General features: G+C 41.4%; 1 protein-coding gene across 1 annotated transcript in view; it reads right to left on the reverse strand.

The window, feature by feature from the left end:
• CACHD1 (cache domain containing 1) overlaps positions 1 to 26,950 on the reverse strand; it is a 207,322-nt gene that overhangs the window by 58,132 nt on the left and 122,240 nt on the right. The window contains exon 4 of the mRNA XM_080920834.1: positions 21,130 to 21,236. Within this exon, the coding sequence (XP_080776960.1) occupies positions 21,130 to 21,236 (107 nt within the window). The remainder of the gene's footprint in view (positions 1 to 21,129; positions 21,237 to 26,950) is intronic.

Genomic DNA, 26,950 nt, shown 5'->3' on the forward strand with positions numbered 1-26,950 from the left:
GAGATTCACTTTAGAAGACCATACTAAGTTCAAGGGGAAAAAAAAAAAAGAAAGAAAGAAAGAAAAGAAGAAAAAAGAAAAGGAAAAACCATTATGCTTAATCCTTACACACCAAGAAAACTTTGACTAATTCTAGGTTACATCCTGTTTTACATGTACTTTATGCTCATTGTAACTAGTAAGATCTTAATGCACACAATCCAACCTTAAAAAAAAAAAAAAAAACAAGCACTGACAAAATGTATTTATATACTTTTATGCAAAAATGCTTAAAATTTGTACATTTATCTTTGTTTTTTAAAATAAGGTTGTTAAAAAAAAGAAGAAGAAGACCATGCTGAGATAACATGTGATTGTGCCTTTAGAAAGCTTCGAGGTACTGCTGGTCACCTAGTCCCACTTCCAGGGATATCTGGGACCATTGTTATGTGAAGAAAAATAAAGTTCCAGTCTAGCAACAGAGCAGGGTGTCCCAACACTCACTCTTTGCTGATGAATTTTCACAACTTAATTCCAAGCAAAGCAACTCAACATTAACATGCATAAGGTTTCAGGTATTGGAGTTAAGCAGCGTTAGGGTTCCTGTATTTCCCACACCTCTGTGGTTTGATGGGTCAGCTTCCAGTTTGGAATACTGTCATCAAACGTGCTGAAAAACACACAGTAGAAATCTCCTGGCTGTTCAGAACATATGGTCTGATAAAATTACTTACTTCTGCTAATATAGCAAGAAGGCAGCCACAGGCATGCAATTGATCAAATTTGGCTGTGAGCCAATTAAGAGTATATTTATGAAAATCAGCAGTAAGCCATATTTTGTTGGCTATTCTCCTCCAAAGCTATGCAAACTATACTACATGCAGGATGCAATATTATTTCTAAACATGTTTATTTTTAATAATTACTGGCCTTTTGTTCCCCTATCACCTCCACACGCATGCCAAGGACCTGCCAAATCCAAGCAATGGCGATTATTATCTCCGAGACCTACGAAGAGATGGGCTCAGAGAGTTATTGTGACATCTCTGAGGTTTTTCTGTGAACAAGAAGGGCATATAACTCAAGCCAGTCTGAGATCATGAAGTCTGTTTCTGCCAGGCACTTTGCAGTCAGTGAGCATGCTCTCAGTGGAGTTTGGCTGATGTGAATGCATGTAGATGCAGAAAGGATTCTTCCTTCCTCGAGTCCTGTGGTCTGAAGCCTTAACCTTGATCTGATATTTGCAATGTTCTCCAGGCAAACCCTGCCAACCCCTGCAGTAAAAAGGCAAACACTGCCTTTGCAAGTACAGGAAAGCTTGATGACCTCATTTAAAAGTAACATTTGTAACAATAAACAGGCTCTAGGAAACTATTAAAAGGGAGCCGATGGGTCCGGGAATGTTTTAAAAATAAATCAGAAGTCATACAATGTGTGATACATTTAGTCTCACCACAAAAGATCATTTTGGATTCTCATAATCACTCTTGCACTGAGTGCAGAAGGCAAGGGTTCTCAAATTTTCCTTTTCAGGAATCCTTTGGCATATGATTACATTTCATCCATTATCTGGTACCAGCAGAATAAGATGGATATGAAGGTAATGAGATCCCCGCCCCCCAGGACCTAGAGGTGATCCATCACCATAGAGAACGAGGGACCCTCTGGCCAAGAGCCTTATTAACTGTGCAAGCAACACGGACGGGCTTCCCACCATTCTTGGATCAGTTGCATGCTCTGGCCACTCGAGGTGGCCAACACAGACCCCTACACGTTCTTTTTTCTTTCCTCAAGGGGGTTGAAAAATGTCCAGGAAAAAAGTCAGGCCAAACTACTGGCCAAGGATGCGTGGTATTTGGCTTTAAACTACTAGCAGGCAGGCTTTGTATCTGTCCATACAATGCGCATGCATACCAACACCCCTCCACATACATCAATATTCTTCACTGAAGTTGATAGCCAAGCTCCAGGATACTTGGTTCTCTGAGGTCTTGGGGTTGAGGGAAGAGAGTTATTTCTTGCTACCTTACAATCCGCATGATTGTTATTAAGGTTAATTGTAGAACACTTGTTCTCAACCTGGGGGTTAACCATTACACAGACGTCGCTGAAGAGCATCAGAAAGCATAGATATTTATATTATGATTCATAATAATAGCAAAACTGCAGTTATGAGATAGCAATGAAAGTAATTTTATGGTTGGGGTCACTACAACCTTGTGGGGTGGCAAGCTGTGAAAGGTATCCCGATTCCCAGTAGAAATAAGGTCGAAGCCCAGGTGACCCTAGGGATGCTAGACACTTCCCTAAACTCCCAGGAGGCCAAGCCCCTCTCACATAGCTACAACCTCCCCACAGGCCCCTGTAGAGAGGTTTGTGGCCATCAGTCACATAGAAGCAGGACCACACTCTCCCATATGTAGATGAGGTCTTCCCAAGCGCTCAGGCCAAGCCAACAGGAAGTACCTGCTGTCAGACCCTGACCCACCCCAAAACTGTATATAAGAATCCTGTCCAGAAGGAATAAAGGTGTGCAGAAACTACTCCATCGTCTGAGAGCTTCTGCCATAAGAGCTGTAACACTGCCACTTGGGGAAGTGATCTGTTCTCCCCTGAAGCCCTTGTCAGCTAGTCAGTCTCCTGCTGGCTCAGCCCAGCCTGACATCTGAAATGGCAGCAGTGGAAATGGAGGTGGAGAAATCAGTTCTTGCTCCCTGCCTTCTCTCTTCACCTGAACCCGCACACTTAGCTGGAGCAGAGATCTCCGTGGAAAGCCTCCAATATGGAGGCCCGCACAAGATGAGGAACTGTATTGAAGGGTTGCAGCATTAAGAAGGTTGAGAACCACGGCTGGGTCTCATCATTCTAGATCTTTCATTCTGGGGGGCTGGCTCCCCATTCCATCTATGTTCAGGCACATGTTCTGTTAGAACACAGTCTACACATGTGCTGTATACATTCTAAAAGCTCACTTTCCCTTAATGCTAAAGTCAATTAAAAGTAAATGAGATAGTCTGGCTACATCAGCATGGAAGCATCGATCATTTTAAATAGACTTTACAAAGACCTTCTCCATGCAGGGCTGCTTTGTCCAGAAAGTCTGCAAATAAAACCACCTCAATACTATCGGTGATTTATCTAAACAAACAAACAAACTATAATATATGTAGTTCTCTGTATAAATATACATTTAGAATTTAAATGAAATTTTCTTATCTGGGCAGAAAATGCTTCTTGCAAGAGCTGAAGACCACCTAACAAAATCCAACACCAGGCATGAGAAGGCCTCTTTTGAGTTGTGGTCAAGGTTGTCCGAACCCCTCCCCATCAAATCTAAAGCCTATTGCTGTTGTCTTGGTTACCCCCTGAACTGGCTAACTTATGTCAACTTGACACAGGTAGACTTATCTGAAAAAAGGAAACCTCAGTTGAGAAAATGCCTCCATAAGATATCACTGAGAGGAATTTTCATTAGTTGGTGGCGCCATCCCTGGGCTGGTAGTCCTGAGTTCTACAAGCAACTTGGCAGAACGAATCATGATAAGCCAGCCAGTAAGCAGCACGCCTTCATGGCCTCTGCACGGCCTCAGCTCCTACCTCCCTGTTTGAGTTCCTGTCCTGACTTCTTTCCATAATGAACAATGATATGGAAGTATAAGCCAAAAAAAAAAAGCTCTCTTTCCCCAAGTTGCTTTGGTCATGGTTTTCCATAACTTTAACTAAGACACAACCTCGTCTTACACAATTAACTTAATCACAACCATAACTAAGACACTCTGCACTTCAAAAACAGAAGGTCATGAACTAGAATAAATGCTTTCCTGAGGACTGGCTTTCATGATGCAATGCAATTTCTAAAAGAAGAAAGCCACCAACAGCCCTACTCAGCTAAGACACTGATGAATCCCATCAGCACAATGTTCCCACGGTGCAGACCTTAAGGCTGCCTACGGCCATCTGTAAATACAGCCTCAGGGGCTTCACCCCCTTCTTCTGGTCCCAAAGGGCACTCCACTTATGTGATACAGAGACACACATGCAGGAAAACACTCATACACATAAAATAATAAATAAAATAGTAATTTTTAAAAAGAATAAAAGGTGTTACATTCAGGGCTGAGCAATCAACTTCAAGGTAGCCAAATTTCACATTTCTATCTCAATGAGATAGTTTTCAAAATTCGGGTTCAGAGCATAATATAGATACTTTCTTACCCATGCATTAAGAAGGGTCTAGTAGTAGGTCTTTGTTACCATTTGGAAGTAGTTTTGTTGCCATAGTTAGGGTCAGAGTCTAGGTCCTGACAGCCCTAACAAACTAGGTTTGGCCACATGTAACTAGAATAGGCCAAATAAGTAACTATAATAATAAAGATGCAATAGGAGTTCCAATGTGGTCCCTTTGGGAAGAGGAGTATGGAAGCATAGTAGCTTTTCCAAATTCAGATCCTAACATCCCAAGATGTAAATAGATAGCAAATGTGCAGTTACGCAGTCCTGGCCAAGGTGTGGTCCTCACAAATGATCTCTGTCTTGGCAAGATAATCAACTGTCAGGGCTGTGCTAAATGTTTTTTCAGGAGACAAGCTCTCCCTCTGGCTGGCACCAGGATGCCAGCATGATATTACCAGGGAAATACCAATTTCCTGGTGCCTGTTGTTTCAGTAGCTTTAGAGGCAAAGGGAGTGGCAGGGGTGCGTCTTCAGAATTGCTTCTTTCTTACATTACAGTTACAGTGATTTTTCCCAAGAGTTCACGTGTTGAAATTCAATCCCCACTACAACATGTGAAGGTAGAAACTCAACCCAACTATGGGGTTCAGAAGTGGAGCTCTTTGGAGGTGTTGAGGGTTAATTAAGGTCCTTAGGCTAGAACACCATAATAGAATATTGGAGACTATGTAAATAGGGGAGTAAGAGAGACACCTAGTAGATATAAACACATACAAGTTTTCCCTGCCCTTTGCCATATGACATCCTGTGTTGCTTTAGGACTTTGCTGTGAGCGGGGCCTCTCTTGAGTACTTAGCTATAGTAACAAAGGAAACTAGCACAGTCTAACACCTCCGTAATTCACTTCCCTAAAGCATCTTCATCAACCATTGTATAAGAAAAGTGGATGAAAAGAAGAAATGAAAAAGGAGGAAGAACCTGACTGCTCCTAGGTATGATACAGAAGAAAGTTTACTGGAGATAAAAGGGAAAGCATAGACCAGGGCATTTGGGAGAGTCCAGAGTGACATAATCCCGAGCCGTGTGAAGGAGGGCAGAAAGGAAAGCAAAGGTCAGGAGAGGAAAGGCAGACAGAAATACTGGGTAAGAAAATGGCTGGATTATATAGGGAAGGGCAGCTCATCTCCTGGGCTGGAGAAGTTTAGGGTAGGTGGCAGGGTATAAAAGTCATACCCTGTAACAGGTAGGGACTGAAGGATGCTGGGAGAACTAGGTCCACTTTGATATGCTAACTAAGTACCTGAGTTAGCCATATGCCCCGGTTTTGAGACCTACCATCAAGAAATAGCCAGGATTTCTTTGGTGACTGCTAAGTCACTAGTACGGTAAACACTTGAATTGTTACCTTGACACGACATTAGATTAGAAACCAATGAAAATGAAGATCTAGTTTATTTGACATCCAAATTCATGAGTACCAACCACACTTCTACCCAAGAGCTTCTAGAATGGGGACAGGATTTGTGGGAAAAACAAATTAAAAGTCCTGACTCTAAGACAAAATCTCTTTAGAAATTAGTTTACAAAGGATTCTCTATCACATTGCTTCAGGACCACCATTGTGAAGTGCATTTCTGCACTAGTTCTTTATATATACACACATGCATACATACACACATACATGAATACATACATACACACATGCATACATACATACATGCATACACACACACATACATACATACATACATACATACATACATACATACATACATACATACATACATACACACATAATGCAGCTAAGTACTCATGACAGGCCTGCTTGGGAAGATACTTTGTTTTGGTTCACAGTGGAGATGCATATATAGCTGTGGTAAAAACCATGACCAAAAGCATCTCGGAGAGGAAAAGGTGTATTTGTTTTACAGGTAGAGACCATAGTACATCGCCTAATCAAGCCAAGGCGGGGTCCTGGAGTAGGCCGTGAAGCAGAGACCATGGAGAAATACCTCTTACTAGCTTGCTTTCCATGGCTTACTAAATTTGCTTTCTTACACATCCCTGGAACATCTGCCCAAGGGTGGCACCACACAGTGGGCTGGGTCCTCTCTTATCAATCGCCAATCAAGAAAGCACCCCTAGGATGGCCTACAAGGTTAATCTTACAGAAGTGTTCCTCTGCTGATGTTCCTTATTCCCACCCAGGGAACTCTAGCCTCTATTTTACATCAAGTTGACAAAACCAAAAACTGAACAAACAAAAAATAAAACAACTTCTAAAGAGTGGTATATAAGGGCAGAACACCTTAAGGTTCTCATTACTTCATAAGTCAGTACTGGTGTTATTTTAGGTCTAAAGGAGATTACAGCATCTCAGACAAGATCACATCACAACACTTGTAGAAATCAGAATGTCAAAAGCCCATTATGAAAGATGGATGTGGTGCTGTGAGCCCAACTCCACATGACAATCAGTAACAGGATGAGATGGGACTTAAGACAAGAACTGTAATAATCAGTCAGTCAATGTTCTAGACAGTTTTAGTTATAACAAGGCCTTTTATATGTCTAAATAATGTCCTTTTACAAGGAGAAAAGGAAAACAGTGGTAGGAGAAATGAATTTACCAGGACCATTCAGTCCCTAAATCTAGGAGGTGAGTTCTGATCAGTAGATCTACTAAGTCTCCTTCGTCCCTCCCTCCTGTGATTCAAATAGTTACTGAATCTTGCTTATGTAGGTCACACAAAGGGCAGGGTTCTGACTGTAGCAGTGGGAAGCTTCAGAATGGGGTCTCCTCAGGCTAGCACATTCTTGCTCAAGGCATCCATCTTGTAAGGGCTCTGAAAGCAGAACAATTCGATTTCTAAACTATAAAACACAAATAAAGAAAATCAGGAAATAGAAATGCATCTTGTAGAAAACTAGACTCTGCCGCTAGCTGGGTAAGATCTCTTGCATTTGATATGTCTTCCTTTTATTGTTCTGTGAAAATTCTAAGCAACAAACAACTCCTCTGAAATAGCAAAGGTTTGGTTTTGGTCCTTTTTTAGGCAGGATCTCTCTATTATGTAGCCCTGTCTGTCCTGGAATTTACTCTGTAGACAACAGTGCACTCAAACTCAGAGATGCATTACCTGCCTCTGCCTGTAAATATTGGTATGGAAGGAAAACACCAGCATGGTTTGCTGGTTTTGTTTTTTTTTTAAACTACCGCATGCAAACTGTGGTCAGATGAGCAGCAGAAATGTTTTGCCTTTCCTTTTTCAGGTGTTCCTTTCTTCCCATTTACTAAGTCCCGAGGGTAGCTGGTGTCGTCAGTACTGACTCTTTGTACATCACTGTAGCATGTGGAGCCCAGATTTCCATTTCTCAAATGTGACTGCTGCATTTAACTGCATCTCCTACCACCAGTCTCTGCAGATAAAACAAAACCAACCCTGTCCCTCAAATTCCTCACTATCAGCTTCCAATGGGTTAGGAAAGATGTAGATTACAAAATGCTTAAGAGTTGGTCTGTAAACCTGGTAGTGGTGGTGTAAGCCTTCAATCTCAACACTTGGGGAGCAGAGGGGGGGCAGATCCAGCTCTATACAGAGAAATTCTGTCTCTACGGGGAAAAGAATGGACTGGGCTGTAACTTTTGTCTATTCCATGATATTTACCCAATGGCAATCAAGTATAAAAGGGAAGTACGCTCCCATCTAAAGAACTCTAGGTTTTCTGATATATAACTCCACACTACCCAGGCAAATAAACCAAGCCCCTGCTTCCTGTAGCCTGCCAAATAGTAGAAAACAAAAAGGCTGTTTTAAGCTCACATACAAGCATGCACAGGCTCCCCTGTCAGACCAGATTTTACATAGCATGCCCCAGTAACAGCCTGTGAAACAGCAAAAAAAAAAGAGGGGGGGGGGGTAATGAAACAAATTAACATTTCAAGGATTCCAACTAAAGCTTCTAGCATTGGTCATTATACCTGATAACACGTCTCCAGTTTCTACACTGAGCCCTGTTTGACCATGTACTCTGGATGGTCTACATCAAGGACCTGGGCTCTGTTTATACAGCTCTAGGAGGATAAGTATATCAGGTGCCTGGACATGTACCAGGTACTTAGTCTTTCTTTTACATATGATACCTCAGATCTTTCATCCACCGATCCTATTCTAGAAACCAAAACATGAAGAGGTTAAAATTCCAAGCACATAATTGCTAGGAAGAAACCAAATCCTGAGGCTGACTAAAGAGACTCCTTTATTCTTATTTATAGCTAAGTGGTTCAGGAGGCAAAGAGTGACATCCGACCTTGAATGCTGAATGGGACCCTGATCATGGAGCCCAGCTGTCTAAACGTGGTTCTAGGGACAATCTTATGATCCTTTCCTATCTCCTCCCATACATTTTAGCCCAATACCAATGACAGGGCATATTCAAATGAGATTCTGTTCCAAATTCAAGTTTTTTCCCCCCATCCATTCTAGTTAAACATAGGAAAAGTAACCAGTCTGTCCTTAATTCATTTGAGAATGAGAGAACTATAATAAAACCTGGGATATCCAAAAATCATGAGTGCCTGTCCTTTCTTCCTCTCCCAGGATTCCCATGCCTGCGTGCTCTTCATGTAGTCATGACGAAAATAAAACACAAGAAACAAAACCACAGCTCGCAAGCCTGACTGATCAACACAACCCATTTCTGAGACCGATAGGACACCAGCCTTCAACGTGCCAATGTCCTGAGTCTCTCCGTCTGAGGAGCTCACAATGAGTTTTGGTTATTTTAAACTGCCTGTTGGTACTTAGATTGTCAGCTATGACTAGGTCATATAACTCAACATTATGCTTCTGTTGTCCCAGCTTGTTTTTGGTTTTCCTAAACTGATTAACTTTAACAAGCGCATTGATTAACATTCCTGCCTGTATCCTCAGCTGTGTGAGTTTTCTCAGTCAAGTAACTTCAAAGGGAAGTCTGTCCATCTTCCAGTATGGCCCAGTTCCCCTTCCAAGTTAGACTAAATTGTCTACCATAGTTTTTCCTTTTTATTCTCCACAAAGCTTCTACCTTCTCTAACTTAAATCTGCTACTTTCTTGGCTTCAAAGTTAAAAAATAAAATAAAAATAAACAAACCCATCCCAAAGCCAAACTCTTCTATTAAGATATGGCTCAGTCAACCTCAGAAACAATGATCCATCTTGACTGCACATGTTTTTAGCTTCCAGAACGTGCTATAAGCATATCACCAACACCTGAATAATCCCTGTTATCTTTTATGACCCAGTTCAAAGCTGGGGCCTAGAGCTTTGTTTTTGAATGTGGCTTTTTCTCTTGTCCTCCTTCCCAACAGTATTAATATACACACAAGAATGTGAGCTCTCTGAGGCTACTAACTGTAATGTCTCATGCTGCACCTAATATAAAACTGTCCCCCATGAAAGTCCTCAGAAAGCATGAGGTGCAGTTGTGGCTATTTGTAGATCTCAGGATTAAAGCTGCTCGTAAGTGAATTTGAAAAAATGAGCCAGAGAGACTTGGTGAGTAGGAATTTCAAATATCAAACCGTGGGAAGAGATGGAGAAAGATCTCAATATTGGCATTTTGTGGTAGGAAGGACATAAGTGGCCATAATGATTAGACAATTGCTCTGGACTGTCATCCACAGAATGGGATCTAGATAAGAGTAAGACTGAGTACATTCTGTGAATGCCACCATTACTCTTCTGTGGACTCTGTATCACTTTCACATAGACAATGGGGAACACTCTCTGCAGAGATTTACTGTGAGCTCTGGAAGCCAGTGCTACCTGACAGGAAATCACAGTCATCTCCCACTGAGTTTCTTCAAAAGCCTTGGTTACCTTACCATGGTGATTTGATGGAAAATAGCTCCATATGCTCATATATTTGAATAGTTGGTTCCCAATTGGTGCACTGCTCAGGAAGGATTAGAAAGTGTGGCCTTGTTGGAAGAGTTTTGTCAGTGGAGGTTGAACTTTGAGGTTCAAAAAGCACTTGCCTAGCCTCTCCTTGCTCCCCCCTCCTGGATGTAAGTTCTTAGCTATTGATCCAGTGTTATCCCTGCCCACCTACTGCTACCCTCCCTACCATGATGACTATGGACTCACCTCTGAAACTGTAAGCAAGCCTCCAATTAACTGTTTACTTCTATAAGCTGCCTTGGTCATGGCATCCCCTCATATCAATAGAGCAGTAACTTTGATACCTATTATAAAGACAAGGAAACAAGGGCACAGACAGCCCTAGCTCCTTTCATTAAACAAAGATTAACTTGTGTGCTGCTATATAAAAAGGCACTGCACTGGATATAAAAAGAACAGAGTCAAGGAGTGTGGAGAGAATCTCTTGTGTACTGTTTGGATGTGTCACCTGTCAATAAAATTCCTATGGGCTGCATGGGTAAAATAGAAGGTGGGGGTGGGACATCCAGTAGGCAGAGAGGACTCTGGGACAGAGCAAGGCATAGAAAGATTCATCCAGGGAGAGGAAGGAAGACAGAAACATGAGAGCTAAGCTGAGGTAAACAACCATGTGGCAGAACTTAGATCAGATAAAATCAGATATTTAGTTATGAGCTAGTTGGAGAATAAGCCAAAGTTTATAGTCAAGGTGTTTATAAAAATATTTTGAGTCCCAGAATTGTTATTTCTGGAATCTTGGGGCTGACAGGACAGTCTCTGTTTTAAAAGGAGATGTCCAATATAAAAGCTTAATGATCTATAGTAAGAATGAACTCTAACATCCTGAGAAAAAAGTGGCAACAGCAATAGAATTTTGAAGGACACTCTGACTTCCAGGAGGCCCTGCAGTTGCCAAATGGCATTGCTGTGGCTGTGAAAATGGCGACGTTCTCACACGGTGCAATACCTCCCTTTTATTTATCATATGCTCATGTGTATCTCAAAGTTGAGAAACTGGGAAACCAAACATGCTACAGCTACAGTAACCTCACTTACCTAGGATTCTCAAACAAGGTCGCCGAGATGGGCCCTTCAGAAAGGCGGGCTGCTTTACATACCAGAGAGGGTGGACCTTGCCTGTATGTAGAGCTAGTATAATGAATGAAGGCAGGAAGAACTGATAGGAACTGAGGGACTGAAGGATTTAAGGAATTGAAAAGGGTTCACTAAGGCTGGAGCTCATGGGTCTTAGGAAGAAGGGGATGAAGATGAGGGTAAACGACTCCCACCCATCTCAGAGGAAAGGGGGAGGCATCAAAGTCTGAGAGGGGAGCTTGAGTCAGTGTGTTCAAAACATTCAGTATGCATACAAGAAGTCTAAAAGAGAAAGCAGAACCAGGGGGCATTTTGGGAGGCTTTAATAGTAATTATTCCTCTAGAGAGGAAATAGAGATTCTCATGGTGGAAGTGACAGAAGAAAAGACAGGGACAACACTGGGAAAGAGAAGAAAAGGAGGGAGACGACCGATGGGGTCATCTTGTGCACCATATAAAGGTTGTCTTTGCATTATTCAAATGTTGATTTCTGTACCAGCGGAGAGCGAGTACTGTTCTGGACTTTGGTATTGTTTCTTTTATGAAGCATCATCTATCTTAGTCTCTTGTAAATGTTCTTCTCCATAACCTTCTGATTGTTTTAATAAAGACCTGGTGGCCTATAGCAGGAGAGGAAAGGCAGGACATCTGGGCAGAGATAGGAACTCTGGGAAAGAACTGGCAGGGGGTGGGGTGGATATGAAGGTTACTCACCAGCTAGACAAGGTGGACATGAGACCTAGGGCACTGAGGAATTAGCTGGAAAAGGATAGGCTATAAGGCCTAAGTTTTCACAAATAAGTCTCTGTCTTATTACCGAGGGTTGGTAGGTCCAGAGTCAGACCATAGAAGACATTTAGATTCAGAGCCAAATTTCTGCTTCAATGAAAAAACACCAACGGGAGGTAAGTCACAAGTCAACGTGACAATTAAGAGGACTAAATATTTGGAAAATTGCTCAACATATTAGCCATCCAAGAAATGCAAATTAACACTGCTTTTAAATTGTATTTTATCCCACTTAGAATGGATATCATCAAGGAAACAAATAAATGCTGGTTAGGATGTCAAGAAAAAGAACTTTTAAAAAAAGTATTGAATAAATCTGATACACTTTTAAGATTTATTATATGTAGATGAATGGTTTGTTGCATACATGTCTATGTACCATATGTATACCTTTAACCCTCAAAATTCATAAGAGGAATTCATTATATCCCTGGGAACTGGAGTTACAGATGGTAGGTGCTGGGACATGAACCTGGGTCCTCTGTTACAGTCACTATGGAAACCAGCTTTAGAGGTTCTTCAAGGAAGTATATGATCCAGTTATAACCATTGCAAGCTGCATATCCAGAGCACTTTAAGTCATCCTGCTATGTCACTACAATGGCAAGGAAATGGGACCAGCATAGGCATCTAGCAGATGAGTAGACAAAGGAAATGCACGCACACGCACACGCACCCCCACTGTAAGACTTTATCAGGTTGTAAAGAATGAAATCATATGTTTAGGAAGCTGAGTGTAACTGAATATCATCCATTATATGAAGTGAAATAAGCTGACTCAGAAAAACGTGTGTGTGTGTGTGTGTGTGTGTGTGTGTGTGTGTGTGAGTGAGGGTGGGGGTAGAGAGGAAGAGGACAGTCAAAGGGGAACCATGAAGAGACAATCTCCCAGAAATGAAGTGGAACCTGTTCGGTAAGTAAACTCAGCAGTGGGCTGGCGCTGGAGATCTGAGTCAACCTCAGAAGGGGCAGGTACAAAGAGTCAGGAATGGAACAGAGAGCAGGATGATCTTATAGAGACCAAAGGATGACTTTAACAGCAAAGTTTTTATGTCAACTGCTGCAAGGTGGTTAAGCAAGCACTTGGGCCCTACTCAGTACTTCAAATGGAGTGATAATACACAACAGTCTAACAGGTTGGAGGCTAGTCCCTTATACAACCATTACCTTAGTATTATCAAAATGTATACACATGTGCACAAGAGGTTTTAGGTTATATTTGCCAAGTTTACAAAAGCAGTTTCTGTCTACTGTAATTAAATATTATTAATATACCATGTATTATACCCTAGCAGTCTCTATTTTTCATGTTACATTTTTAAATGTCAGCTAATGGCTTACAGAAGATCCTGTCTGGACATGGTCCACAGCTTTAATTTCAGTATGGCAGAGGCAGTGGATCTCTGTAACTATGAGGTCAGCTGGGACCCTGTCTCAAACAAGCAAACAAGAAGAGAACATCCCAGCCAGCTTGGGTTGCTCTTTTAGAAAATTTGGAGTCTTTAGTGAGCAGAAGTGAGCTTTTGAAGATTACATAGGCACCACTTTCTAGCCCTATATAATTGACTTCTTCATTTTTAAATAACCTAGTTATTATGATATAGCTGGGTTATGTGCATTTACATTTGACTTCTAGTTCACCATGTGAATGCACCATATGTTCCTGCTCCAGGTCAAGAGCTGCTTTATTCTCACGACAGTGGAGCCATGGGCCACAATAAACCTTTCTTCCCTAAAGTGCTTTCAACCAGGTATTTAGTTTTTGTATTTATAATGCATTTACATGTACAGGCTTGTTATGAGAAACTGCAAGGCTTTTAGTAAATTTTTGAAAGGAAATTTAGGGTTAAGAAAAATGGCCCTGTGTTTTGCACCTGATGAATAAAAATAAAATCATAGACTCTCAAAAATCTAGATTTATGAGTGATCTAATAGATCTTAGAAGTTTTATTATATAAGCATTACATCTTTTATGACCAAAACGCAATTCAAGATCCTCACCTTTTGTTCTTTTCTTTTAGAGATAGTGCAGTGTTTTCACTATACAGTTACTAGGAGGAATCTGCTAATGATTGACTGATTAATTAATTTATGCATTGTGGTGGAGGCTGAACCCAGTAAATGCTAAGCAAGCTACCAGACTGCCAACGGTTATCTAACAGACAGTTTTTATGGTACAGATGTGTCTTGATTTACGATGGGGCCATGTTTCAACAAAGCCACTGTAATCTGACAGCATACCTAGCTTAGGAACTCAGTAAAGGTAGAATTCATGTTATTTTCTCCTGAGACAAAGTGACAGACTGGCTGGGAGTGGCAGCTCTCCGCCACTGTGTAGCACCAGGAAAGACCATTGTACAGCAGACCACTGCTGGAGAAAAGACCACAAATCCAAGGTGGTTTCTTCTGTATGCATTTAGACTCTGTAAAGTTATTATGCAAAAACAAAAACAAACAAACAAACAAAAATCCTCAAAAACTGTAATGTCAAGTCACTGGGAGCTAGAGGCCATCTATATTAGAAAGGAAAGGAAAAGGCCATACCACAGAGGCAGTCATTGTCACAGACCTGTGGAATAATCTAAGTGAGAGGGGGTCTATAACCTCTGGGCCACCTGTATGTCCTGCATACAGAATTTGTGCCTAATGACTTCTCAGTGCCCCGTGTGCCTAGTCAGTCCTGTATCTCGCTGAAAATTACGTTACCAAGACTGGAGCTTGCAACTTCAAATGCCCTTTAAATCAAACACAGTGAAGTTCAGAGACTCTTCCATTCAGTAAGAAAGACCAACACCTATTTCCACTCTGGGCTCGGTTGCATGATTCAAGATAGCAAGAGGCAACCTTCCTTGGACTCATCAAATAATCTCATTTTAGCAATGAGGCCATGCACAAGAAAATAGTTCAGCAGGAATTTGAAGAAAGAAAGAAAAAAAAAAAAAAGAGTGAGAAACCAGAGATAAAAGCGGGAAAGCACCATAATGTAACACATGTGCTGTCAAACTTCAGTTATTTGAATGGAATCAGGGACAAGCAGTCAATTTAGAAAGTAGAGATCTGGCAAGGGTTGTTCTAAGGAAAAGAATGCACATATGTGTTGGATGGAGGGATATATGACCTAGTTCTGAATAAATAAATCTAAGAATGGTTTATAATTTATGGGAGCCTATTTCCAGCAAGTCTGAAAGGCAATCTGAAACTGTGTTATCAATTAGGAGCCCATTGATGGATTATATACAGTCTGAAAGGGCCTGGGGCTGGACATCTTACAGATGTAAATATCAGACATGAAATAGCCTACAGAGCACATTAATCCTGTTCTAAAAAGGGGCATGGGCTGCAGAAGGAGGAAGAGGGGGCGCTCTGAGGTTGCCCTTCACCCTCTACCACGCCTCTCATATTACAAATAAGTGCTCAAGTATGTGGACTTTGGGACGTAGCCACCACCTGGTAGAATATCACAAAACTTCAAATGCAAGCCAACCAGCGCTTAAATACCTAAATATTGCTAAAAGCTGCTTGTACACTGAGCTGTGCCAACCATGCTGAGAATAACTCTTGCCAGGCAGTAGGCTCTACTTGAGACTCTAAGATCTGCTCTTTAGCTCCACCCTGATTCTCAGGCCCTCTTACACGTACATCCCTTAACAAACAAACAGTGAAAGGAAACAGCATTTTGTAGGAATGCTGAGGCTACACCAGTGCCTGGAACTTGGCAAGCACAGAGCGACAGAGCAACACCTCCAGCCCTTGCAGGGATGTCTGACGATGTACGTGAGTTTTACTCTAACTCCTGTGAAGGAAGGTAATCACAGTGCAGCAGACAGCCTCTTCGCGCGCTGATTTCCACTGTGTGATCTGGCTTCACACTAGCAAAGATTTACTTGGAAGGTATCTTGTTAGGTTTTTATTGCTATGAACAGACACCATGGCCAAGGCAGCTCTTACAAAGGAAAACATTTAGTTGGGGCTGGCTTACAGGTCAGAGGTTCAGTCCACTATCATCATGGCAGGAAGCGTGGCAGTGTGCAAGCAGACACGGTGCTGGAGGAACTAAGAGTCCTACATTTTAATCCGAAGTTTGATCCGAAGGCAACGGGAGAGTGTTGCAGTAAATATTGAATAGAAATGGTTCTTTGTCACATGCTAGGGCTGGCTCAAGGCCGCCTCTATGAACTCAGTTGAGGTTCACTCCATGTGCCCCTACTGCATCTGTCGCTCGTAGATATGACCGCCCTGACGTGCTGTTCCCACACAATTCCTCTTGGCACATGGTTGCCAGGCCTTACACACACCCTAACTCTGTAGCGGGCTTTATGTGTTCCACCAATACACCCTTTAAACTCGATTAAGTCACCACATCAAATAACATACCAAAACACTCAAATTCAATTGGTAAAATATAATTTGCCTACCTAGATAAGACAAATGATCTCGTACAATTCCATCCCTTATAAAACATTCATAACAACCTTATTTATGGAGAGATGCACCAAGAGACACATACTCATCTGCCTCCATCTTGTCTCCACCTCTCCTCCTCCACCTTTCCTTTTCAGGCTTCCTAGACCCTGCCCCGCCTATCTCTCTCCTGTCCAATCATACATCACCTTAATATAAATCTACAGGAGAGACTATCACACGCTGGGTGTGGCTTGAGCATAGGTGACCTGGAAGCGCACCTCCACAGTGACACACTTCCTCCAACAAGCCCACACCTATGCCAACAAGGCCATACCGCCAAATGCTGCCCCTCCCTATGGGCCAGGCATATTCAAAGTCTATGGGTGTCACACCTCTCTAACTGCAACCAAGGGAACATCCCAAAGTTCCAGACCCTTTAATTATCTATCATTCTATACACTTGCTCTTCCCTCACTCTTCTTTCTACAGTAAAATCTTTTCATTCTGCATCTCCTACCTCACACAGAGCAGATTCTGGTCACAATCTCTTCTTTGCAACACCAAGCCCAACTGTGCTGCAGTTTTTCTCAACTTAAAATATCCCCTTGATGCTTATAAGCCACCAGTACCTTTTTCTAAGCAACCCTCAGGAGTCTGTGTAAGCACTGTCTCTAGTTCCTTTGCCTCATTCCTGAAAGCCTGACCCCTCCAGGACCTGCCTCTCATCCTGCTCTGCCACTCTGTCCCATAAATTCCTGGCCTGTCATCAAATCCTATGGCTGTCTTTCCAACCCTTGCTCAACCCAAGAAACAACACAGCTGTTCTCTATTCTGTTGTGAAACAACTTGGAACTTGCTTCCAGAAGATACCCTTGACTTCCAACCCTACTTGCCCCTAGACTGTCTCTTTTCTAATTCCTTACCTTACTCCTTATTGTTCAGAATCCTCTAAGTGACCAGAGACTTCAAGATTCCATCTCTGGGGTTCTAGTCACCTGCTATATAATTTTAGTCATATGATACAGGTGCTAGCTAGACATAATGAATTCCAAATTCAACAATCTATTTTGTCCCTGTCCCTAGACTCCAGACTTGCATAACCAGCTATAAAATCCTTTCCTTTGAGTGTCACCTAGATATCTAAAACCTCTTACCAGAGATCCGATTCCATTCTTGGTTCACATTGCCACATTCTACCCGTCCTTTGCTCTCTACTGCATTCAGAGCAGTAGCTGAAGTGCCACAATGGCTGGTGAATCAAAGATTATCAGGATTAGGCCCCAAATCATCTTACCAAATGTTCTATTCCATGCTCATGCCCCTAGGCCCTACCACAGCCACACTGGCGGTTCTGCAGCTTCTGAGCATAAACAAAATTCAAAGCCTTCACCGTGGATCCCTTTTCTTCAGTTAGGTCCATGATCTACAAGGCCGACTTATTCAGATCTCCTCAATGAATCCTTGAGTAAAAGGGGGAAGTCCCGAAGCTCCAAACATCAGAAACGCCTATGCTTCATCTCCAAGTTATGTCTGCCTAGTCACACACGTTCTCATCTGTTCTGTGCTCTTGTAACTGAATACCACACACTGAGTATGTAGCACACGCAACAGAAGACATTTGGGAGATTGGGAAGTCTAAGACGGAGAGGCTGTATCTGCTGAGGGATTTCTGTATTACAGCACGGCAGGCGGGATCACACTGGTGAGAGGCAGCAGGAGATTGTCAAGCTCTTTGATAGTTGGCATTAATCCATTTATGAAGGCAGAGTCTTGTGACCTAAGGTTTTGGGGTATATGTGTGTGTGTATGGGGGAGCAGTCAAAACAAAGTAGTATTTACCATCACTTGGTGTACAAATCTTGTCTATTTGTTTATAATCTGAAACTCTCAGCCTCTAAATAAACTCTTTGTTCTGTTTATACCTTCTGGCCAAGTATTTATCATGCAGCAGGGTGTTTAGTAAGTTCTTATTGCATAAAGTACAATTATGTATATTTATCCTAGTTAGAGGCTAGGTGGCAATGACTTGGAAAATGTGGTTCTGTTTTCAATATCAAGAAAAAGACACGGTGCTGTCATTATTAATGATGTGCTGTTATTATTGACAGGGTTGGATGTCAGCAATGAGCTTGCTGTCAAAAACCATGAATAGATAAAAGATGGTAAGGAAATGGGGGTGAGGCCCTGGCTGTGGCTGCTCCCAAATTTGCCAAAGCTTGGTTCTTCACTGAGGTACGTGGCTCTAGCAGAGGCCAGGGAGTGTCATTTTAGGCTCTATAACTTCCTGTGTGCATGAACCACCCTCATTCTTCCCCAGTTTGCCCTTGTGTGTGTACATAAATAGTAAGCATAGGTATGTGCGCATGCATGCATGTAAGTGTAGATAGGTGTCCATGAGCCACAGCACACATAGGAAAGCCTTAAGTGTCAGTCCTTGGATATGCTATGTACACCAGGCCACATGGCCTATGAACTTCAAGAGATTCTATTCCCAACTCCCATTCAGGTTAAGATTCTACATATCACACTCAACTGCATGTAGGTTCTGGGGATTCTAATTCAGGTCCAATTGCTTGTATGGCAAGTACATTTTCCTATTAAGCAATCTCCCCACTGTCCCACCTCAGCCTGTTCTTTCTTACAGTCCCAACCATATAACCAGGAAGTAATGAAAGCTCCTCAGAAACTCAACATTAGCTTGAGGATATATATTATCAGACAGACATGTTATTAAAGGCACTGTCTACTTAAATGGCATAAACATTGCATTTGAAAACAACCTTCTCAGGTTGGAGAGATGCTCCTGAGTTCAATTCCCAGCAACCACATAGTGGCTCACAACCATTTGTAATGAGATCTGGTTCCCTCTACTGGTGTGTCTGAAGACAGCAAAGTGTAATCATAAATAAAAATTAATAAACAAAACAAAACAAAAAAGGAAACAACCTTCTCTACTTGTGCATTCAACCAACAGTAGCTTGAGAGTGTGTGGAAACACCTGAGTGTCCGAGTGGGGTAGACCTTTTCTTATTGTTCCCTATAGAATGCAGTGTGGCAATTCCATAGCATTTGCATGATATTAAGCATTATAAGTAATCTGGAGATCACTTAAAGAATATGAGAGGGAGCACAAATGCTTTATGTAAATGTCACATCCTTTTGAAAGGACTTAAGCTTCTGCAGATGTGTGTCCACAGAAAATATCATAGGATCAATGGAATCTGTAATTCCCTCATTTTATTTATCTTTTCTTGACTCTAAAAAAAACAGGTACTCAGATTGAAATTAAGATTACTCCCTCATCCTTAAAAGGTAACTATTCAAATTAGGAAATGGGTCTGTAGTTCTTATATAAAGATATATGGTACTATTTTTCTTTATTTTCTTTCTGGGTGGGAACCTCTCAAGACTTAACTTTTTTGACTTTTAACACTTTTGAATCACAGACAATGCTAAGCTGCCCTGTGTATTTTGGGGGAAAGACACCTGATTCTACTCACAGCTTGTTATTACAACAACAGTTCTTGTGCTGCTGAGCATTGGTGAGGAGAAGTACTAGGAATTAGACGTCAGCTCTGCAGCCCACGTCACTGTGCAGTCTTCTGGTCAACCTTCCCCCCTTCCATGCCTTTATCTGCTTCCTTTTAATGCAAACGATTCTCATTTAACTTCCTGTGTGGCAATAAACCTCACCTGCTCCAGAAGACTTCCAGACTCTCTGACCAAATAAAAATGATTGAATATGTGATGTACATTGGCTCAGAGTATGTGCTTGGCAGAGGAAGGCTGGATCATTTATCTAGCAGCTATGGTTTCATTATCCCCAAGAAACTTAAAATGTACAACTCTTTCTTTTTAGACCCAACAGACTCCCTGGTTTGTGTATACAATTCCCAAAGACTGCAATCTCTCCCCTAGGCAAAACCTGGATGGGGTACTACTATAAGTAAATACTCTGGTTTTCTGGCTTCTCTCGAGTTTTATGTGTCTATAAGGGTCCTGGTGTTTGGGAAATGTAGGCCTTCATGCTTAAGGATTAGATCCATCAACTTGCTAGCAACATGAACCTTTGGAACCTTTCTGGGTGTTGGTAAAATCTAAAACTTGAAGCTGCTGTTATTTCAGAATGTTGTCTCAGTTCTTAGATGGGGAAGCCTCTAGGTCTTGAGATCTCTCAACGAACATGCACAAGGGCACACAAGAGAAAACAGGAGAGAAATTTGGAACAGAACTCTGAGGTCAAGAGAGGAGGGGCACCGTAGTACATTGGAATTGGGAGTGGCTATATGAACAGAGTTCCTATGAGCTACCACCACTGTATACAGTGGCGTTCTGGTGAGATAAAGAGGCAAATGGAATCTTAGCCTATAGTATAATGGCGTTGACTATACTGGTAGACAACCCCCCTCATTGCTCATCCAGAAAATTCTAAAACAAACTTAAAGACTGCAGATAGAAAATGTAAATAAAAGTGAACACCTCCTATTATAGCAATAGCTGAGTCATTGACATGGCCTTTAAAATAAAGAATGTAAAAGTTCCGTGCAGCAAAAAGATGTACCAAGGAATCTGGTTCAGTATGTGGCATTTTCCATATACATGGCTTGTGTAATATATGCTTAATACATACCTGCTTGCCAAGAAACACAATTAAGTAGATGATATGTTTCTTTAAAATGTAAACAAAAATGTTTGAGGCAGTACATTTGTTCAGGGTGAATATGTGGTATGTAATTTACCTTTAGGAAATGAAAAACCAAATACTGACCCGAATTTAAGTCTCGTCCTGGGTTGAAGGCTCGGCTGTTCACAGTAGTAGAGAGTCGATCACAACTCACTGTTCTTGATACATTGGTATTAAAGTTTCCATCAAACCTGAAAGGACAGAAAAGGATTAGCAGTGCATATCTGGTGAGTTTCCCATCTAGTAAAAACAATCTATGAAAACATTCACATCAGAATAGGCCAGCCCACAAGCAGTAGGTGGGTGACTTAACAAGAACGACCAAAAATGTCATTCTAAACAATGTGCTGAGGAAAAGGAGTATCTGTAGCTAGAAGGCCTAAAAGTTAAGTTCAAATGCTAGGAGACTTTAAAAAAAAAAAAAAAACCAATAAACTGACCTTCAAAAGCAATGTTTACTCAAGGAGCTTGGCCTCTTACTATTGATAAAAGCATATGCAAAGCAGATGACAAGATTCAAGCTTGAGCAGTGAGGTAGCTATGAAAGAGTTTTCCACTATATTCTACCTGAACACCAATGGCCAAGTCTAAGGACAGTAGTAAAGGGAACTACAAACTGTGGAGTGGAAACATCTCTGCCCTGTTACTCACAACTAAACTTCTGACATTGAGAAACAGTCAGTTTTCTTTCTGAAAGATAAATAAATAAAATTTACAATGTTTTTTTTTAAGGGGCTAAGAGTAATGTGTGGAATGCTTCTCTTGGTACCTGATTCAGATCTGGCCCCTACCCTGTCATCATACATAGAAAGCTGAAGTCTCTTGATCCCTTTTAGTAGTTCAATCTTAGTATTAAAGATAGAACGATGCTAGTACCCATGCTGATCATGAGTGGAGCCAGTAAATCATTTGCCCCAGAAAACAAAAATCTGAAAGAATATACTCAGATACACACCTGTAGTGAGAATTTTCTTTAAAATCCAGGATATTATCTGAGTATGTTTTTGTTTTGATCCTAGGTGGGGGATATGGGGCTGCTTACACATCCCATGTCAGCTGACTATGATTTGTCTCATACTCTGACAGAGTATGATTAGATTAGATTAGAGTGATTCTGCTAGCTGAAGAAGTTTACATGTTCAGTTCTGGGGACTTATTGCAGAGTATAAAAATGTTATAGCCCCAAGAGGGTGTGAGGTCTGCTTTTTTTCCTGCTGTTGTGATTTGTTGTGACCAAAGAGAAAAGAAGAAATTGGCCAACGAGATAATGAAGATCAACACTGCCCAAAGGAACTCAATGCCCCTAATCAGTAGTAAATAGTCTGATGAAGTTGACTGTTTCTTTCCCTTCTAGACATCATTCTTACTTAGTGTTAGGGGGTTGGAGGTTTGGAGAAGGGTGGTAGATATAAGAAACCAATAAAGTAGACAAAAAGTCAAGCCATACACACTGACATGTTTATATAAGCAGTAGGAAGGACAAAAAGCTTCAGTTTCCATATATCCTACTTGAGATGCAGAGAGAGCTCCAAAGATTCCAGGATGCAGTCAATAAACTCAACCCAAAACCAACTCTTTAAACTTTGTGATGCCTACAGTGTGTAACTCATCATTTAAGTGAGTGAATAAAATTACCAAGCTCAAGGAGGGACTTTTAAACTCAAGATCCATGACCTTGGATTATCTGTTGGTCAACTCATAAAATATTAGAACCCTTGAGCTAGATTTAGCCTATAAGCAAGAAGGCTGTGTTTTCACATCAGTATCAAGCCCCTGAAATTGAATATTTTTTAAGTATCTTCTTAAAGATGAATTAGGCAACTGGGTGTTAAGAACCCTTTATTTTAGTCACTAGCCCAGTTTAGAATTCTGTCAACATCTCCTATGCATCAAAGGATACTGTTGCTTCCCACACATAGTGGCTCTACTCTGGCCTTGCTCTAAATTGTCTAGACAAGAAGACTTCTCTCTTCAAAGTCATGAATGGGTATTAAGACTTTGAAAGTCTTAATATTAAGAAAGGAGAGATTAAGACAGTACCAGCTGCCTACATGCACACTGGTGACACAATCTCACTGTGCACTAGCAGACAGAAGCCTTTCTCTTCATACACGCCTTCGTAGAAGACCAGATAATAAGTATTTGGAGCCCCGTGGATCATGCTCTTTGGGGCAGTTCTACTTGCTCACACTAGTACACAAGCAGCCACAGAGAAACTCAATGTAATTGTCTTCTAATAAAACTTGGTTTTCTTGAAAAAAAAAAAAAGCGTTTTTTCAAGTCTGGACTATTCCAGAGGGGCTCAGAAAAATCTTGGATGATGAATATGTGTTTTTATATGTCCAGTACCATAATACATAGCTACCAGGCATCTGAAATGTGGCCAGTGTAACAGGATACTAGCTTTCCTGTTTATTTAATGTCAAGTGTGAAAAGTCACTGAACTGTGGTTGTCATACTGTACAACCAAGGTCTAGAAGGCTCTCCTATTTGTCTGGCTATCTCTCAGGTCCCTATTTGCATATACTTCCTAAGAAAGATCTATCCTTAGGTTGGATGTCTTTCCAAGTATGCCTCTGTGTTCTCTCAAAAGTTTGTCTTACATGTTAAATTAGTGATTCTATTTATGGAGAGTTATGGAGGGGGGAGGGAAAGGGAGAGAGAGAGAGAGGAAGAGGGGGAGAAGAAGCGAGGGAGTGAGGGAGGGAGGGAGAGAGAGAGAGAGAGAGAGAGAGAGAGAGAGAGAGAGAGAGAGAGAGAGAGAGAGAGAGAATGGCTCTGTGAAGTGGCCAGAGGTTGTTGTCATTAGGTGTTTTCCTTTATCACCTTCTACCTTATGTTTTGAGACGGAGTCTTTTACCTTGCTTTGTGACCACACTGGTTCACTAGCAAGCCCCCAGGATCTTCTTGTCTTTGTCCTTCCCAGTACTGGATTTACAGCATCGGGTTGCTATGCTCAGCTTTCACATGGGTTGGGGGATCTGAACTCAGGTCCTCATGCTTGTGAACCCAAGTTTTTTATCCACTTATCTCCTCGTTTGTGATTTTTTTCTTCTTTTTTAATGGATGAATTTTGCGAGCTCAACTTTATGAACAGGTGAGAAAGGAGAAAATATATAGCTAGTTTTAATAGCTATATTTAATTAGCTAGTTTATAATTTATAATATTAAATATATAGTAAATGTAATCTGTAAGTATACTATATTTATAATATAATTTATTATTTATATTGTACATATTATATAAATCTATTATAATTCATAAATATATAAATTGTTTATAATATAAATATCTAGTTTAATGGTTGTAATCACAATATTTGGCATTTAAAAAAATTTTAGCTTGTTTTTATAAAGTGGATGCTCATTTTAACCCACTTTTCTGAATTCATATGGCCACCCATCTGAGGTGCCCAGAAGGCTCCTGGTGGTTTGACAGATGAGCACTGACTCATTTGAATGGTTATAAACCACTCGGCATCTAGTTACACCAGAGTCACTCAGGTGGGTGCTGGCCCTGGCTTTTGCAGAGATTAATTTATTGTTTGGGGGCCATGGTATCTGCGTTTGGTTGCTTCTGAGGAACAAGAAAGCCTTTCAGTGTTGTCACTTAACTTAAAGATAAATTAAGAGGTGCTTTGTGTATGAGCACAGGTATTCCATAGTATGTCTAAAGACACTTAAGGACAGCATCTTTGGATTTTATTCACTAAGGCCAGAGAGTCTTTGGATTTGGTTTGATTCAAGAGAATTGAACGGCACCCGTAGTTCATAGTGAGATGTCACCATGCAAATTCTGAATCCCCCGTTCCCCTATTTCACTGTGGAGACAGATGAAACCTCGGATATACAGCAAGAAAAGGAAGCAAAGGAGACAAACTCAGGACCCAGCTCTTTCACTGAGACCACACATACAACATTCTGCTTCTAAAGGACACAGAAGGAAAAGCTCACTGAAAGGGGCAATTTAGGATCGCATTTGGCACACCCTACCAGGGAAATTTTGCACAGTTTGGACATGTGCTCTGAGCCCCACACTTGGAGAACTCACATTGGAAGGAGCTTTGTAAAATGAAGGCTGGCTTATTGAAAACAGGGGGGCCAAGGAATTATTAGAAATTATTATCATTACTTCCTGTACAGAGCAGATCTGTAAGAGCATTAATTAGAATATCTTCATAGCCATCAGAGTGGAAGTGGTACACTAACAAAGGCACAAATCCTCACACCTTCGCTGGTCACAAAAGAGTTTGACAATTCGGTCTGTCCTATTGTCACTATGATGGTTATCTCCAAGGCTCTCCTAACTCCACAGCCTTCCCTCTGACCTCACCAAACTCAGTCCGTTCTTGCTGTTGATCCCTAGGGCCCACTGTGCCCTCTCCTCAAGGCAGGCTCATCAACCTATATTCCTCTTCAGCTCCCCTCAGGATGAGGTTTTTCCTGTAACCTGGCTGTTCTGCTTTTTTAGTTAAGATCTTGTGTCTTTTTCCTGACTTGTTTGTGTATGTGAATGTGTGGTGGTGGTGGTGGTGGGCTTTTTTGTCTGTATTATTTTATAATCAGATTGAACATAATGCCATTGTAGGAAAACTGAACTCAAGGGGGCAAGGCAACCTTCTAGGGCTGTTTCTGCAGTCACTTCCAAAGGCCTCACTTTCTAATATGATCCAGTGGAAATTGGGTTTCATGAATATAAATTCCAGTGGAAAGGGAACACACACACTGAAACGATGTCATCGATAAAAATCCAAAAATAAGACGAGCAATTATCTTACTTGTTTTAGCATTTTCCCCTCTATCAACTTTAGATCTGTTTGCCCAGCAGGGGTGGTGCTTGGCAGAGGCAAGGTGGATCTCAGAGTTCAAGGCCAGCCAGTGCTACACAGAGAAACACCATCTGGAACCTCAGCCCTACCCACAAAAAAGATTACTAATGAGGAGGGAGGGTAATAAGTAGTTATGAAGTTCTGTTAGGCAACTGGCCTCCAGGCAGCTCTCAAAATGCCTTTTCTCTCTGGTTCGGAGTGCTTGGGGTTTCCTTGCCCGCATTGCGCCTCAACCACTGCGCATGTATCCATCTACTCAGTCAGGCACAGAGATGTCTAGAGAAGGCATAAAGCAATGGAGGAGGAAGAGGAAGAGGGGGAGTGAGGAGTGTCTGAGCTAGCAGGCCAACTAGAAGCAAAAAAAGAAGGGGGATTATCTCCCAGCTCTCACAGGATAAATGCTTGCTGCTGTCCAGATTTCAAATCTGCTGAACTCTAAACTTGGGAAGGAAGCCTTCTCAGTCATCTTGATACATTAGTTACCTCCTGACCTAGGAAGAAGGGTCATCAGCCCAGAGGCAGGAACACATTTGATGCACAAGTGTGCGAAAAACAATTTATAAAAAGCAACATGCTAGTCACTCGCTCAGGTCTGGAGCCCATGGAAACAAAGTTCATGGCTGAGATTCTTTACAAAAACATGCCAGCTACTCCTCAGACTCACCTAAACTAATCTGCAATGGATTGCTGCCAATCATATGCATATAAATCCAGGTTTATAGAGAGGTCAAGAACTAGGAAAAACATGCATTTTCATATAAGATGAGTAAGCAATCAGTTTAAACAGTTTGATTCATCTTACTCTTCATATTTACACTTTTAAAAAGGTAGCAATAGAAAAAAAAATCCGACCTAAAACTTCTTTAGACCATGAGTCTTAAAAAAAAAAAAAAAAAGATATTGAATTAAATTTGACTTCTCTGCTTATTCTCATAAGATAAAGCCAGCGCCTAGAATTCAGTTTCTAGAGGACTAACTCCATCACCCCTACCCCCTTAAGAAAAAAGGGAGAGAGGGGGAAAAGCCTTCCTTTTGGATTTACTTTCATGAACAACTGATCGAGCGGCTGTCCCGAG

This window comes from Micromys minutus, assembly GCF_963924665.1.
Source record: "Micromys minutus genome assembly, chromosome: 9".
Classification (NCBI taxonomy): domain Eukaryota; kingdom Metazoa; phylum Chordata; class Mammalia; order Rodentia; family Muridae; genus Micromys; species Micromys minutus.